The sequence below is a fragment of the Pyrgilauda ruficollis genome, unplaced genomic scaffold (assembly GCF_017590135.1).
Source record: "Pyrgilauda ruficollis isolate IOZ18807 unplaced genomic scaffold, ASM1759013v1 scaffold187, whole genome shotgun sequence".
Lineage (NCBI taxonomy): Eukaryota > Metazoa > Chordata > Aves > Passeriformes > Passeridae > Pyrgilauda > Pyrgilauda ruficollis.
In genome coordinates, this window is record NW_024517762.1 from 495,796 (window position 1) to 511,662 (window position 15,867).

The 15,867-nt window shown below is 65.9% G+C and overlaps 2 protein-coding genes across 2 annotated transcripts; one reads left to right on the plus strand and one right to left on the minus strand.

Moving 5' to 3' along the window:
- Window positions 1–4,108: 4,108 nt before the first annotated feature.
- PKP3 (plakophilin 3) lies at window positions 4,109–10,098 on the plus strand. Its single transcript, XM_041465138.1, has 13 exons — window positions 4,109–4,328; window positions 5,303–5,379; window positions 5,495–6,201; window positions 6,591–6,714; window positions 6,856–7,060; window positions 7,256–7,430; window positions 7,579–7,696; window positions 7,937–8,104; window positions 8,441–8,626; window positions 8,771–8,924; window positions 9,132–9,324; window positions 9,720–9,807; window positions 10,063–10,098. The coding sequence occupies exons 1-13, from the start codon at window positions 4,109–4,111 to the stop codon at window positions 10,096–10,098; spliced, it is 2,451 nt and encodes an 816-aa protein (XP_041321072.1).
- Window positions 10,099–11,928: 1,830 nt separating this feature from the next.
- SIGIRR (single Ig and TIR domain containing) lies at window positions 11,929–14,850 on the minus strand. The gene is made up of 9 exons (XM_041465108.1): window positions 14,707–14,850; window positions 14,222–14,592; window positions 14,000–14,130; window positions 13,697–13,837; window positions 13,459–13,602; window positions 13,288–13,390; window positions 13,058–13,208; window positions 12,272–12,458; window positions 11,929–12,131 (listed from the first exon to the last, which is right to left on the minus strand). The coding sequence occupies exons 1-9, from the start codon at window positions 14,848–14,850 to the stop codon at window positions 11,929–11,931; spliced, it is 1,575 nt and encodes a 524-aa protein (XP_041321042.1).
- Window positions 14,851–15,867: the final 1,017 nt, after the last annotated feature.

Sequence of the window (15,867 nt, forward strand, 5' to 3'; positions counted from 1 at the left end):
TGTGGGTGAGGGCTGTGCCCGCTGCGCTGGGAGCTGCTCTGTGGCTGGGCAGAGCGGGTGGCCCCACGGCCCCCGGGCCACCAGTCCTATCCCAAAACCAGCCTGGCCTTAGGCACAGCTTTTCCAGCAGCTTCCCAGCCGGGAGAGCTCCAAAAGCCACCACCATCGGAGCGGGCACCGGGCCCAGCCAAATCCAGAGCTGCCGCTGGTGCTGGGAGGGACTGGTGCCAGCAGTGCCAGCCCCACTGGTGCTGGGGACAGTTTGGGGACAGCTGATGGTGTCTGCCTGGGACAGGGCCAGCAGCACAGTGCCGGAGGGTTTGTTTCTCCAGTGGTGGCTGAGCTGTGGCCACGGGTTGACACACAGGGATCATGGGGATTGCAGGAGCCACAGGGAGCCTCTGCCGGGCCAGGTGTTGGAGCCCCATGTGACAGCGGGGTACGGGCAGGTCCCCACTCCTGGAGGATCAGCCCTGGCCCTCCCTGCCCTGCGGGGACACTGCAAAGGTGTTGGGGCTTGTCTGGGGTGGTGGAGACGAACTCCAGCCTGGAATTCCCTCGCTGAGGGGCTGTCCCAGCCATGGGCCTGAGAGGGGAGGTCATGGAGGCTGGGGGGAGCACAGGGAGCCCCTGACACCCCCGGGCTGAGAACAGGCCACACGTGACAGCAGTGGCCATGTGGAGGGTCCTGGCACCTCCTGCCCTGTGCCAGGCTTTGCTGGGGGGCTCCCTCCTGGCATTCCCTGGCGAGTGTGGGGGTGTGGTGGGGGGCCTGGGTTAGTGGTGGTAGGAGCTAAGTGGTGACCCCCCAAACTGGTTAGGCCCGTTTCGAACGCTCCCTCTCAGCTTATCTGGCTTCAAAGGGCTCCTGCTCCATCCCACGCACACAAACACGCTCCCTGCGAACCAGGGGGAGCCCCCTGCATCCCAAAAAATGCCTGTGCCCCCCAAGCTCTGCCTCTCCTCCATCTTCTAGTTCTGACACCCCCAAACCCTCCCCGTTACACCTATGGGTGCCCCGAGCTGGGTGTTCAGGGGGATGTGTTGGGAAGGACACATTGGATCATGGCCATGGTGGCGGTGGGGATCCCTGGGGACTCTTTGCAGGCGGCCGAGATGTGGCTCCCCTGTGGGGGCTGGCCCCCCCCCAGACCCCCGGCCGTGCTGAAGATTTTGAGGAGCCCCTGTGAGCCCCGAGGTCGCAGCCTCGGCGGGGAGGCGAGCGTGTTCCATGCAAAACCCCGGCGAGGAGACTGGTTGGGCGAGGTGCGGGGCGGGCCCGTGCGCCCCACGCCCGCCGCAGACGCCGGCGCCCACCCGCACCCCGCAGCACCCAGGGGTGCACCTGCCCGCCCGAGGATGCTGCAGGACAGCTGCCCTCCGGGGCCAGCCAGCCAGGTACGTGCCGGCCACTCCCGCGGCCGTCGTCGCCGCTGTCCCCACCGTCCCCAGCCGCGGGTCCCTGGGGGGAGCCGGTGTCACTCGCCCTGCCACGCAGCCTGTCCCCTTCCCCTGGCCGGGGTGGTGCCGGGGTCTGGGGCTCCAGCACGTGGGTCTGGTGGCTGCCCAACAGCGGCCGGCTATGGCCAGGAGGCTTTTCCCTCCCTCCCTCTCTCCCTGCGCCTCGGTGTCCCCAGCGTGGCTCCTGGCACGTGCGCGGTGTCCGGGCTGGTGCAGCCACCGCGGCCGCTCCCTGCTCCAGCACCGATGGCCCCGGCGGGCACGGCCAGCCCTGGGGACACGGGCGTGGGGACAGGCTCTCGGTGCTGCTCGGGGGGTGGGAGAGGACGCGGCGCTCCCAGGAGCCGGGGCTCCCCGGGAATGTGGCTCTGTCACCCCGCGGGAGAGTGACAGAGTTGCCTCCAGGCGGGGGGCGGTCAGCGGCTGCTTTAGGGACCCCGGATTGGGTTTATTTCAGTCTGTCATTCCAGCTGGGCTCGGGTCCCCTCGGGAATCCCTCAATTTTGCTTCAAACGTTTTCTTTGTGCTGATTCGCTGTTTCTAAGCCCCCTGGTGTATCCCCCTCCTATCCGACCTTCCCCAATTAACAAACTGCTTGATGAGGCAAGCGCTGCCCATTCCAGCTCCAAGCAGCCCTTGAATCCCCCCGGACCCCCGAATTTCCAGTTGTCAGCTGCAGGGCAGTGTTATGGTGGGGGAATGTGGGTTTGGGAGGGAGGAAGAGCTGGGGGAAGGTGGGGGTTCCAGTGGGCTCGGGGTTGTCCCCGGAGCCCCTCTGTCCCCCGGAGCTGGGGGGCTGCTGGGATGGCCCCGATCCCCCGGGATCCTGGCACAGGGACGGCGGGCAAGCGTTGGCTTGCAGAGGGAGCGATCCACCCCCTCCGCCTGCCCGCCCGCTGCGGGGGAACCCGTGATTCATCCGGGCTCCGAGGGTTGGGAGCGCCCGCCGAGCTCTGCCAAACTCGGTGCGCCCGTGGGGTGGTGCCGCGGTGGGAGAAGAGGGGGGACCTCGGGGGTTTTCCTGGGTGCTGTACCCCAAAAGGCCCAGGCGTGGCCCCTGGGCAAAAGGGGGCTCCTACAAACCCCGCAGTTGAGGGGGTGGGTTGCCCCCACGTTGGTCCTTGCCACATCGGGATGCTGCCTCCAAGGGGGACTTAGGGAACCACGGGGGGACTGTCACCCCAGACTGCTGGCCCGCAGCTCTTGCCACCCCGCCCGTGCCGCGGCTCCTGCTGACGGCGGCACATTCCTCGGGGACAGCCGCCCTTTTCACCCCCGACCGAAGCGCACACGGTGTCACCGCCGGGCGTTGTAAACCCGGCCCAGCCCGCAACGCTGCTGTCGCTGCCGGGGCGGTGACGCCAAGCGCTGAGCCAGGGCTGGCCACAGAGCCAGCCCCGCGTGGCCACGCTCACCCCAAAGCGCCCGGCCGGTGACACGGAGCCACCGTGACCCCGAGCGGGGCTGAGAACGGCCGCAGCTCGGATCAGCAATGAGCCGCTCGGGCCAGCGCTGCGCGACAGTGGCATGGCCTGGCAGCCGGGGGATTTCGGGAGCTGACCCCGAGCACAGCGGGCCGGGGGGATGTGGTGTCCCCGGTCTGAATGGATGGGGCGGCTCGGCAGGTGGGGCGAGGCTAATTAGTAGCTGTGGTGGCAGCGGGGCCTGAGTCACCGCGTTCGTCACCGCGGGCCCGCGGCGCTCAGCCGCCCCTTTTTTATTATTGTTGTTTTTTCATTCCCCGGCTGATTTAAAAAGCAAAGCAGGGAGGGCCCAGCCAGGAATTACTGCAGGGCTGGACCCCTGTGCCAGATGGGGGTCCAGAGCGCTCCTGGAAAGTGGCTTGAGTGATCTGGGGGTCCCTGTGGAGGTGGCCTGGGCCTTTGTGGTCAGGGCTGGTTGAGGGGTCTCTCTGGTGGTCTGGGACACCTCTGGGACCCCATGTGGGGGTGTGGAGCTCACTGGAGTGACAATCTGGGGGTCCAGAGCTGGACAGAGAGGTCATATGGGGGTCCAGAGCACTCTCCTCAGAGGTTTCCTGGGGGTCTTGAGCTCATTGGAGGGACACTGTTGTAGGGGTCTGGGGCTCAGTGGCAGGGCCGTGTGAGTCTCTGGAGGTCAACGGGAAGGTTCTCCAAGGGTCTGGGGCTCTCCTAGAAGGCCTCATGAGTCTCCAGGGCTCACTGGAGAAACAATGTGGGTGTCCAGGGTTCAGTGGCAGAGATCAATGGGGAGGCTTTGTGGGGGGCCAGGGCTCTTCTGGGGGATTTCCTGGGGATCTTGGGCTCATTGATGGGACAGTGTGGGGGTCTGGGCTCACTGGTGTGGCTGCCCAGGAGTCAAGGGGTGACTGTCTGAAGGAACCCTGGCTTTTCCCAAGGTAGGACCCCCAGACCCCTGGACCACCCACCTCCCTCATCCCGAGGTCGCCCTTGGGCACCTCCACCTGTGACGGTGACGATGGTGATGGTGTCAATAGTGACAGTGGCCCCGATGGGGCCCCCTCCTTTTCCCGGCGAGGCGTGGCAGCGGGGCGGGACGGACGGGCCGGGACGGAGCCTCCCTACGGCTGGGGAACGCCGGAACGCCGCCACTGCCGCCGCTCACCTGCGCAGGGCGGCCGGGCTGGCCGCGGCCCCTCGGCACCATGCAGGAGACTAACGCCTTCCTGCTGTCGGCCCTGCAGCCCGAGGCCGGCGTCTGCTCCCTGGCCTTGCCCTCGGACCGGCAGCTGGACGAACGTGGCCGGGAGGCGGCCGAGGCCCAGCGGCTGCGCAGCGCCCGTGTCCAGGAGCAGGTCCGCATCCGCATGATGCTGCGGGGGCAAGCGCCCGCCCGCCCCGAGGACCTCCCCGACGGCACCAGAGGTGGGAGACCCCCCGGGAGCCCCTGGGAACACGCGGTGGGACGGGGGGTGGGAGCCCCTCGGCCGGAACTGGGCTCTGGGTGCAGCTTGTCTGCGGGTTGGGTGGTGCCCCCCAACCCGACCGAGTCCCCCCAGTGCCCCCGAGCATCCCAAGTGCTGGGACCGGGGATAGCTCAGCCCCAGCGTGGGCTTGTTTTACCCCACTCGGGGTCCTGCCTTCGTTCCCCCACCTGCCCTTGGCGGGCTTTGCGCTGCTGGGGTCCCACACCCCGCGTTGGGCTGGCAGGGGGGAGGATTTTCCCGCCCTGGCAGAGCCCCCCCAGCCTTGAGCGGCGGCGCTGGCCGGGCTCCAGCTCCTCCATTTAACGTCTGCGCCGGCGGCCTCCGCCCTGCCGCCCCGCCCGGCACCGCCGGGATCCCCCGAGCCCCGACCCCCGCGCTGGGGACCCCGGTGCTGGGGACAGACCCCTCTGACACCCCGAGGGCTGCCCCAGGCGTGAGTCACGCTCCTGGCACCACAGCACTGGCGGCGTCCCCGTCCCGTCCCTGTCGTGTCCCGCCGGCAGCCCTGGGGCGGTGGCAGGGCAGATAGGCAGCGTGAGGTGTCATGGGGGGCACCGGGGTTCCAGGTGCCGTTCCCAGAGCGGGGAGCCGGGACTGGCTGTGGGGAACGCCTGGGCTGCTGATCCAGCTGCGGCAGGGGGGACCGGGCTGAGCCGCGGCGTCCCCGCCAAGGTGGCAATTAGTGCCCTCGCCGTCGGGGCATGAGGCAGGGTGGAGAGGCCACTTCTGCTCCCCTTGGCCAGCGGGCAGGTGAAGGCGGCCTCCTCCCACCCCTTTGTCCCCCCAGCTCTGCTTGCGGTGCCACGGTTCCCGCAGCAGGTCCCCCTGGGATGAGCTGGGGCGATCTTTGATCTCCAGATCCCTTCCTGCCCTGCCCATGCTTACTGTGCGTCCTCTGTGGCTGTCCTGCAGGCAGTCAGTACAGCTCGACCCTGCGCTCCTCCTTCAGCTCCCGCTCCCAGAGCAATGGGGTGGACCCCAAGGCCTCGGTACGTACCGGGGCTCTGTCCCCTGCCCACCGCCTCGGCTGTGCTGAGGAGAGCTCCGGGCTCCCCTGGTGGAGGTGGAGGGATGGACTCCTAACCTTCCATTTCCTCCCTGCAGCTGTACCAGCCGCTGGCCAAGAAGGATTTCGGCACGCTGCGGGGCAGCGGCTGGTCCTCGCGCTCGGCCGTGGACCTCACCCCGCACAAGCGCATGGCCACCATCAGCAACGGGGGCCCGGCCAAGGGCCGCCCGTACGTGGCCGGCTACGCGGCCTCACAGGTGGCCACCGCCTCGCCGCGGCCCAGCTCCTTCCACGAGCGCAACTTCCGCAGCCGGCAGAACCTGGACACGCTGTCGCTGCGCTCCCTGCGCCTGGCCGACGGGCCCCTCCCGCTCGCCGACGACCGCTACAGCGTCCTGTCGGAGCAGCTGGACGCGCCGGGGCACCGGCAGCTCTACAAGAGCCAGGCCGGCGGCGGCTTCGGCCGCTCCTTCGCCTTCGAGCGGCAGCTGAGCGCCGGCACGGCCGCCAAGGCCGGCTGCGACTGGCTGGACGGCGCCGAGGGGCCGCCGAGCCGCACCATCCGCGCGCCCGCCATGCGCACGCTGCAGCGCTTCCAGAGCAACAACCGCTCGCGGCTGAGCGCCGGCTCCTTCGGCACGATGCCGGCGGGAGGCGGCGGCGCCTTCCTGGGGCTGGGGGAGCACAGCTCCCGCGCCCCCTCCGTGCGCAGCCTGGCCGAGTCCGGCCATCACCTCGCGGAGCCGCGCGCCATGGAGATGTACAACGGGCACAGCACGCTGCTCGGACACCACGCCGGCGGGTGAGGGCCGGGGCTGCTCCGGGGTGTCTTGGTCCTTGTCCCCACTGTGGGAAGAGTGTGTCCCACCCTGCTGGAGGAGGGGAGCCCCTCCAGCTCCCACTGGGCACAAGGGATGTTGGGAAGAGGGGTGGGATGGTGGGCGCAGCTTGGACCACAGCACAGGCTGATCTCCAAGCGTGTCCTGCCCCTGCCCCTGGCTCCTCCATGGGCACATCCTGAGACATGGCACGAGGATGATGCTTATCCCACTGGGAATGGAGTCCCGTAACCAGAGCGCAGAGGGAAGGAGATGGGTTGGTGGGACTCCTTGGAGATGGGGAAATGGTGGGGCATAGAGGTGGAGGATCCTGTGGGATGCTCTGCTGGGACTCAGCTGGCTGTGATTCCAGGTTTGACGACATCGACCTGCCCTCGGCAGTGAAGTACCTGATTGCCAGCGACCCCAACCTGCAGGTGCTGGGCGCTGCCTACCTGCAGCACAAGTGCTACAGCGACAGCAGCGCCAAGAAGCAGGTGAGCCCCCAGAAGGGTGGGAGCAGGGGGTTTCCCAGCGGGAGCAGGGATTTCCCAGCCACTCTGACACCGCAGGCAGGTGCAGGGGCCTGAGGGAGCCCTGGGAGCGCAACATGTCTGACCCCCCGGGCTGTCCCCCAGGCCCGCAGCCTGCAGGCCATGCCCAAGCTGGTGAAGCTGTTCAACAGCCCGAACCAGGAGGTGCAGCGCCACGCCACCGGCGCCATGCGCAACCTCATCTACGACAACGCCGAGAACAAGCTGGCACTGGTGGAGGAGAACGGCATCTACGAGCTGATGCGCACCCTGCGGGAGCCCGATGATGAGCTCCGCAAGAACGTCACAGGTTGGGGACAACGGTGGGATGGGCAGGGGTTCTCCTCCCCCTTCCAGGGGTGGCCTCTACTCCCCCTCTTGTGAGTGGAGCTCCACGGGGATGATCCCTTTGCTTGGTTGTCACCAGCATGAGCCCCCCGGGGAGGGGAGTTGGGGTGGATGTGCTCTCCAGCCATTCCGGTACTGAGGGTCCCCCTCTGTGCAGGGATCCTGTGGAATCTGTCCTCCAGTGACAACCTGAAGGATCGCCTGGCCCGGGACACACTGGAGCAGCTCACAGACCTAGTCCTGGTCCCTCTTTCTGGGCTGGGGGCTTCGGGTGTCATCCAGCAGAACCCCTCAGAGGCAGAGATCTTTTACAACTCCACGGGCTTCCTCAGGTATCTCCTCCAGGTCCTCCCACTGGGAGCAAAGTTTTGGAGGGAGGAAGAGGCAGGAGCACTGTCTGCAGGGCTCTTTTTTGGGCTCAGGTAGGGGTGGCTGTGGGGGATCCCCTTCTCTCCATGACAGAACCCTGTTCTCATGCAGGAACCTGAGCTCTGCCAGCCAGCAGACCCGGCAGAAGATGCGTGAGTGCCACGGGCTGGTGGACTCCATGATCCACTATGTGAACAGCTCCCTGGAGGTGGGGAAGTCGGAGGACAAGGTGAGCCCCCGAGCTGGTCCTACAGGGGCTAGAGGAGCTGAGGTGCTGCTCCCCCACCCTGTTGTGCAAAGGCACATCTTGATGTGGTGCTGGGAGAACCAGCCCAGCTCCACGGAGTCCACCAGCTGGGCTCACTGGGCACACCCAGTGTCATGACTCTGCTATAGAGCCCCTGTGCCAGCTGGACACACCCTGCAGGTGGCCCAGGGATGACTCCCTTGTGTCCCCTGTGCCCCCCAGAGTGTGGAGAACGCTGTGTGTGTCCTGCGCAACCTCTCCTACCGCTTGTACGACGAGATGCCCCCGTCCTCGCTGCAGCGCCTCGAGGGCCACCGGAGGAACGCCGGCGGCACGGTGACAGGGGAGCTGGTGGGCTGCTTCAGCCCCCAGAGCAAGAAAGCCCGGGAGGTCAGTGGGGGCACAGCACATCCTGGCCATGTCACCGGGGTGGGGCTGGCACTGGGAAGCGCTGGCAGCAGAGGTGATGCCAGGGCGGAGGTGGACGCTGGCCTTAGCTGGTGGGTGGGACATGGGTGAGCTCAGCGGAGGGTGAATCAGGTGTTTGGGGTGAATCAGGTGCTGAACCCCCGCTTTTCCACGCCATGGGGCATGGTGTAGCCAGGGTGACCTGCCAGCTCCCTGCTCAGCAGTTCAGGCCAGGCAGGTGTGGGAAAGGCAATGCTGGCAGTGAGGGACACTGAGGAGGGGACATCCCCGGAGTCTAACCATGCCCCTGTCCCTCAGCACTACCTGAACGCGGACATCGTCACCTTCACGGAGGTCTCCAAGGACCCCAAGGGCATGGAGTGGCTCTGGAACCCGCAGATCGTGGGCATCTACAACCGGCTGCTGCAGCGCTGCGAGCTCAACAAGCACACGACGGAGGCGGCCTCGGGAGCCCTGCAGAACATCACGGCCGGGGACCGCAGGGTGAGGCCCGGGGAACGCCGGGGCTCCCACCACAGCCGTGCTGGGAGGGGGGCACCTGGGCAGGGTTCACCCCAGCCTGCTCCCCGTGAGTGGGAGGAGGAGCAGGGAGCTGGCGGAGTCTCCAAGGGGATGTTTGCCTTGCAGTGGGCGGGTGTGCTCAGCCGGCTGGCGCTGGAGCAGGAGCGCATCCTGAATCCCGTGCTGGACCGTGTCCGCACTGCCGACCACCACCAGCTGCGCTCCCTCACCGGCCTCATCCGCAACCTGTCCCGCCACGCCCGCAACAAGGACGAGATGTGTGAGTGCCAGGGGTCGACCAGGGCTGGGGCGTGCTTCCCAACCTTTGCCTTTGCCTCCCATTATCTCGGGCCACATCCCAACCCCATCCTGCCTGCTGCATCCCTGCACGCAGCTGAGCCGGCAGGCTGCTCCATCCCCTGTTCCCAGACGTGTCTCTGTGCCCTCCGGCTCTGGCCACCAGCCCTGATGTTCCCTTTGCCCACAGCCACCAAGGTGGTCAGCCACCTGATCGAGAAGCTGCCAGGGAGTGTCGGGGACAAGGCCCCGCCCGCCGACGTCATCGTGAACATCATCGCGGTGCTCAACAACCTGGTGGTGGAGAGCCCCATGGCCGCCCGCGACATCGTCTACTTCGACGGCCTCAGGAAGCTCTTCTTCATCAAGAAGCGACGGGACAGGTGGGATGGGAGCTGCGTGTCCCAGCTCACTGTCGGGCTCCTGTCCTGTTCTCCTCTCCCTCCCTGCTCCAGCACCCTGGAAGAGGGTCACAAGTTTCCCTTCCCAAACCTTGGCGTTGGGAATCCCCAGACTAGCTCAGAGTCGCCTTGTGGCCACTTGCCAGCCCTTTGTCACCCCCTAAGGACACCCCACCATCACCATAGCTGCTTTTTCCCATCAGGGAACCTCTCCCTGCTCCTGCCTGTTATTGTGGGATCCAGCCATTCACCTCCTGCCTCTCCCCACCCGCACCAAGCCCCTTCCAGACCCCTCTGGAGTGGTCTCCTTGGGCTGATGGGCACTGTCCCATGCTCAGTGGTCCCCAGAACCTCATTGCATCCTGTCCCTTTCCCAGCTCAGACAATGAGAAGTCCTCCCGAGCCGCCGCCAGCCTCCTGGGAAACATGTGGCAGTACACCAAGCTCCACCGGGACTTCAAGATGGTATGTACCCATTCCAGAGCCTCCCGCAGCCACTGGGAGGGTCCCTAGGGAATTAAGGCCAGGGGATTCATTCTAGAGAGCCACACCACCCAAATGCTTCCCAGGATATGGTGGGGTCCCACTCCACGCCTGCTTTTCCTCAGGTGTGGGGACATCCCACAGCGTTGTCCCTGTGCAGGTGGGGTGGGGACAGTGTGGCCCATCAGTGCCGGAGCAGAGGGGCTCCATGGGCCTGATGGGGCTGTCTCCTTGCAGAAGGGGTACCGGAAGGAGGACTTCCTCAGCCTGTGAGGACACCCTGGGAGCTGGAATGCCTCGCTGGGATGCTCCGTGCTGCCAGCCATGCCGTGGGGAGGCTGCTCGCCGCCAGACCCCCACTCTGTAGCCTAATCCCTACATCCCATGTGCCTCCCGCCTCTGCCGGGTCTCCTTCCCTGTCTGGGGGACACTTGTCCTCCCTCCTGCCCGGCCTTACACCCAGCAGCTGCTTTTGGCTCTGCTGTGGGGCCCCACTGGGACCCCATTTGGGGGGGGGGCGCGCCCCATGGCACCCCTTGGGGGCCCTCCCTATGCTCAGGCAGCTGTCTGCAAAACTTGGCTTGTCCTGGCTTGACAGGGGGGCAGGAGCTGTAGGGATTTGGGAAGGCTCCTGTAGAGCAATTCTGGGGTAGGGGGGCTTCTGGGGGTGCTTCATCCCAGCTCCCTGAGCTGTGGGGCCGGGGATGTCTGTGCTCTGTGCCAGTGTGGGATGTGCGTCGGGTTACACTTTTGTTCTGCCCTGGCTGGGTGGGGATGGAGCTTTGCATGGCTTGGGGGCTTGGAGGGCTCTGAGGTGGCTTCCCACAGTTTATGGGGTGGCACAGCGGTGCAGGGAGCCGGGAAGTGACGCTGTGACAGCGCAGCATTCCCCCTTTGCTGTGGAGGGTGGGCAGGGGGGCTGCCTGATGGGGCTCTGTGCCCTCCCTGCAGGAAGCCTGGGAGGGCCTCAGGGCTCCATCTGCCACCCTGTGGGGACTGTCCCAGCGTGGCAGAGCTGCTGCTGTCGTTCCTCACCAGCTGCTGCCAGGGCTGGGCCCTGCTGGCGCAGCAGGATCCGGGCAGGGCCGTCCGGGTCGTGTTTGCTGAGCAGTGTCACCCGTGGGTGGGGAGGTGCCCCCGGTGTCCCCGGCGCTGGGTGCAGACGGGTCCAAAGCTCTCTGTGCCACAGTGGTGGCCGGGAGGGGACGCACGGGTGCGCTGGGGGTGGCTTTGGGCTGCCGGTGGATTTGGGGCTGCGGGAGCCCCCATGCTTGGGGGGCACAGGGCACCCGGGGGGGACAGTGTAGAGTAGAGGGGTGGGAGGATGGGGGGAGTGGGCAGAGGGGCTGGAGCAGCCCCCACGGTGAGTGACGCCGGTGCGGTCCAGGCGCGGGGTCATGGGGTATTTGGCTCTGCTGCTCTCTGTGTACAACCCCCCCCGCCCTGTGTACCCCTGAAATAAAAGCCTTGAGTGATGCTCACCTGCACCTGTGTTTCGATGGCACCTGGGAGAGGGGGGACAGTGTCCTGGTGACACCAGTGCCAGGGGGACACCAGCACAGGGTGAGCTCACCGCACAGTGCCATGCCATGCTCTGTGCCTGGCTTGGCTCACAGTTAGTGTGACAGGGACACTGGTGTGGGAAGGACAGATCAGAGCACTGCCTGTGGTGGGGAGACCCCCCCCGTGTCACCTGTGTCCCCATCATGGACAGATGCAGTGGGTGCAGCAGCCTTTTATTGTCACGGGGTTTCCATATGGGACAAAGGCGCTGCCACCGCTCCTGTCGGGCACTCCCTGGGGCTGGGGCACGCTGTTCCTCAGAGAGCATCACCCATCCCAGCAATTGTCCATCATGCAGGAAGAACGTACCTGCCACCCACGGCAAGGGACACAGCCCAGCCACCTGGGTGGCACCCAGGGGTGGCACTGAGGTATTACGGGCACGGTGCTCCTGGTGAGGGTTTTCCAGTTCTCCACTTTGGAGCCAGCTCCTGCTTTCCCAGCACGGCCGTGGCTCTGATCCCATCATAACTCCCGGGCTCCTCAGCCCTGACCTGGTCCGTGTGTCCCCACGGGGCCGGGGGACACCTGTGGCCCTGCTCAGATGTCATCCTCTGTCACCAGGCAGTAGAAGTCCGTGCGGGCACCGTAGTTGCGCGACCCCAGATCCGAGACGTCGAGCTCGGAGCGCTGCCCGTCGCGCAGCTGCGCGTCCTCCATCCCGCTGGATGCCGGAGCGCCGGGAGCGCTGCGCCCACCGAGGCGGGGTGGTGGGGGGCTTCCGAAGACGCGCCCTCGGAGGCCTGGCAGGAGCAGGGGGATGGGTTTAGGTGGAGGGGGAAGGGGCTGGACCCACCCCGCCGCCACAGGAGCGGGAGGCAAAGCCCAGGAATGACCTCCAGTGCGCATCTGTCCCCTCGGGAGAAGCAGCAGGGACACGGACCTGTGCCGAGGTCCCCGTCCGGGTCCAGGTCTCCTGCGCTGTCCAGGTAGCTGCTGTGCAGGATCAGCATGGGGTCCTTGTCCTCCTGCAGCTGGGTCTGCGGGTCCCCCACGCTCCTTCCCCCCGGGAAGGACACCTTGCGCGGCAGGGCCAGGCACAGCTCCTTCCAGAAGTCCGACGATGGGGTCTGCAGGGGTGCCGAGGGGATGAGCTGGGCCGGGACCACCGGAGCACGGCCCCGCAGGGTTCCACGGGCTCGGCTCGCTCTCCCCGGTGCTGGGAGCTCGGCCAAGGTGAGGCTGTGCTCCGGCGTGGCACCGTGCCCACGCGCCGGCGGAGAAACCGGCCCGACCTGCTGGAACGCTCCCCAGGGCTCCAGCTCCCAGCCTGGTCCCGAAATGGCCGGAGTGGCCCTGGGCCAAAACTCCGCTTGGGGAGCTGAGGCTGGGGAGGCCCTGCAGTGTCACGGGGTCCTCCTGACTGTGCAGGTTTGAGGGGTGAGCTCCCAGATCCGGGGCCCTTCTGGTTGGGTTTTTAAATGTCCTCCAATAATGTCCTCCAAAAGCCTGCTCTTTAGCACCGGAGCCTGGGGCACAGCCCCAGAGGCAGCAGGGAGGCTGACCCAAAATGGGGAGCTGGGAATGGAAGGGGGTGCTGGTGGGATGGGTCCTGCTCTGCTCTCACCATGGGGCAGCCCCAAAGGGCAGCAGGAGGGAGGCTGGCACTGTGGGGTGCTGGGGAGGGAAAGGGGGCTCTGGGGGGGCCAGGATCCCTCTCGGCACTCACCATGGAGCCGGCTCTCCACACCAGCAGGGTCACTGTGCTTCGGTGCTGCTTCAGCAGGGTGATGGCGGGGTGGGTGATCTCCCGGTACTGGCTCTCGAAGACGATGAAGATGGGTTTCCTGGAAAGCTCCAGCAGCCTCCAGAGCCCTTCCCTGCGAGACAAGTGGGTGACAGGAGGGTGAGGGATGCAGCAGCCCCTCTCCTCTCCTGTGGGAGCTGCTCTGCTCCTACCTGAAGCTGCTGTTGCACCACTCCTGCTCCAGGTACGCGACGGAGAGCACCACGATGAGGCGCCGGCACCGGCTGACATTCATGATGAGGTCAGCTGATGGCTCTGTGCAAAAGGGTGTCAAGCCCCCAGGTCCCTGTGTCACCCCCTGCCCAGCCCTGCCTGGTGCCTACCTGAGTTGGGCAGGATGTTCTGCTCGTCCAGGAAGAGCTTGTAGCCGTGGCGGTTTTCCAGCTGCGGCTTCACGATGAAGTGGATGAACTTCCGGTCATCGGGGGCAGTGGCGTGGGAGACGTAGGCATCGTAGAGCTTCCCGTCTGGGGAGATCCATGGAGTAGGGATAACGTGGGAAGGGCTGTGCGAGCCCCCAGACTCGCAGAGTGAGTGGGAGTGGGAACACCTTTGGCTCACCGTTGATCTCCAGCTCTCCGTAGCGGTCCCGGTACCAGAGGAGCGCGTTCAGGCGGCACTGGACATAGAGCACAGCCAGGAGCACCAGGAGCACCAGGACCAGGAGGGCTGCCAGCACCGCCGGCACGTGCCCCACCGCCTCTGCCAGGACAGGAAGAGCACGGTGAGCAGCATACCTGGGTTTGGTGCAGGTCTGCACCCCGATGTGGGAGAAGCAGCAGGGCCCCTCTCACTCTCCTCAATCCCCCTGTGCACCTGGGCTCTCTGTGGGATGCCCCCTCCCTGTCACCAGCAGGCCCCTACCAGCTCGCCGCAGGGTGAAGGTGGCTGTGGCATTGCTGATCCAGCAGGCAAACACCCCAAAATCGGCATCCTGGGTGAGGTTGAGCTGCAGGACGCTGGCCAGGAGCTGCTCCGAGGAGTTTTGGCCAGACCTGACAGGACATGGGGGATGCTATGGGTCAGGCTGTGTGGTGACACCCCCCAAAAGCAGATAGATGGATATCCCCAGGGCAGGCTCCTTACCAGACAGTGTCCTGGCTGCTCCCACTGCCCAGCCACTGCCCATCCTTGCTCCAGGTGGGAATGGGCTGGCAGTGCTCGGTGCCCGCCCAGCGCACGGTGCAGTTCAGCTCGACCTGGCTCCCCAGCACCAGGTCCAGCGTCTCGTTGGCAGCCGGCACCAGGAATTCGGGGGGCACGCTGCAAAGGTCTGGGAGCACAGAGGGGAGGGGGTTTGGATGGGAAAGCTGATCCAGCTCCCCCCAGGGCACGTGACTGCTGTAGCCATCCTGGACAAACAAGCTCTGCCTTGGGGGTCTGGCAGCGAGTGGTGTTCGTGGCTGTTTAGCAACATGCTGAGCCGGTTTGGGGGGCTGGGAAGGACCCTCGGCACCCTAAGAGGTGACACCAGAGCAGGACCCCCAGCTGAGCTTGCACAGGGATCCTTCCCAGCTAAGAACAGGGGAGAAGTGGGATTTTGCCTACCTGCCATGGCGTGCTCAGGTGACAGGCGCGGGCGCTGCCAGCATCTCACGCGGCGTCTTCCGGGGGGGACAAAGTCCGCCTGCCTCTGCCACAGGGCGGGCTGGGCCTGGGACACAGCGGGAGTAGCTCCGTGAGTGCTGGCACAGGGAGAGCCCGGCCACCCCCATCGGCGCCCGCAGCGATTCCGACCGGGGGCGGTGGGTGCTGCTCTGCGGTAAAGCCAAAGCCGCGTCCCACCCACAGCCTGGTGACCACTGTGTCACCTGCCCTCCCTGCACTGACTCCTGGCTTTCCCAACCGTGAATTTATGCGTGGGAGGTGATTAATGACCAGCTGGGGGTTGCAGGATTTTAAAAATATGGCTTCAGCCCAAATCCAAAACCAAGGCAGGGAAATGAGCTCAGCCATGGGAAACCCCAGCTTTGGGGGTCTCGGTGGTACCTCCTTCACCTGCCAACCCCCTGCCTGGGCTGCAGAGCTGCCTCCAGCCTGACATGCCCTTGAACCTGCTAATTACCAGCGGTCTGGTTTGTTTATGGAAACGCAGCTCCCACCTGGAGAGCTCCCCGGCGGGTGCCGTGTTCCCAGCGCGTTGGGAGCCTCGGTGCGTTGCTACCCCATAGCTGTGCCCAGGGATTGGCACAGCTGCACAGCATTCCAGGCAAGCAGGGAGCACAGGGATGGCACAGAGGGACCCCCCCAGCTGGCATCACTGCGATGGTCCCGTGGGAAGAGGTGGATACAGGGAGCAGAGCCTAGCAAGGCTGGGCTCTGTCCCCACACAGCTGATGTGGGTGATGCGGGTGCCGGGGCTGAGGTGGGAGTCTCAGGGATGTCACGGTGCCTGTGTTTCCATGGTTAACTCCCAGACTGACTCTGGGAGTCAGGAGGGGTGAAAGCCTCTCCCAGGGCTCCTCTTTGCTGTGGAGTTTCAGCACTCCTGGCTGCACCCTGATTTTGGGGGGGAGCAGGGTTGGTTCCCCTGTGTTTGTTGGTGTGGAATGGGAAGGGGAGGTCTGTGGTGCTGCCTGGCTTGGAGCAGGGATGCAGGCATGGTGCTTCCCTCTGGAGCAGCCTAGTGCCAGGCGTGGGGTGAAATCAGGGATCAAGGTACGCAAGAGACGCCCAGTACGTGTTCAGCTTGACCGGCTGGAAGTGATTTATACCTAAAGGATTAACTGAGT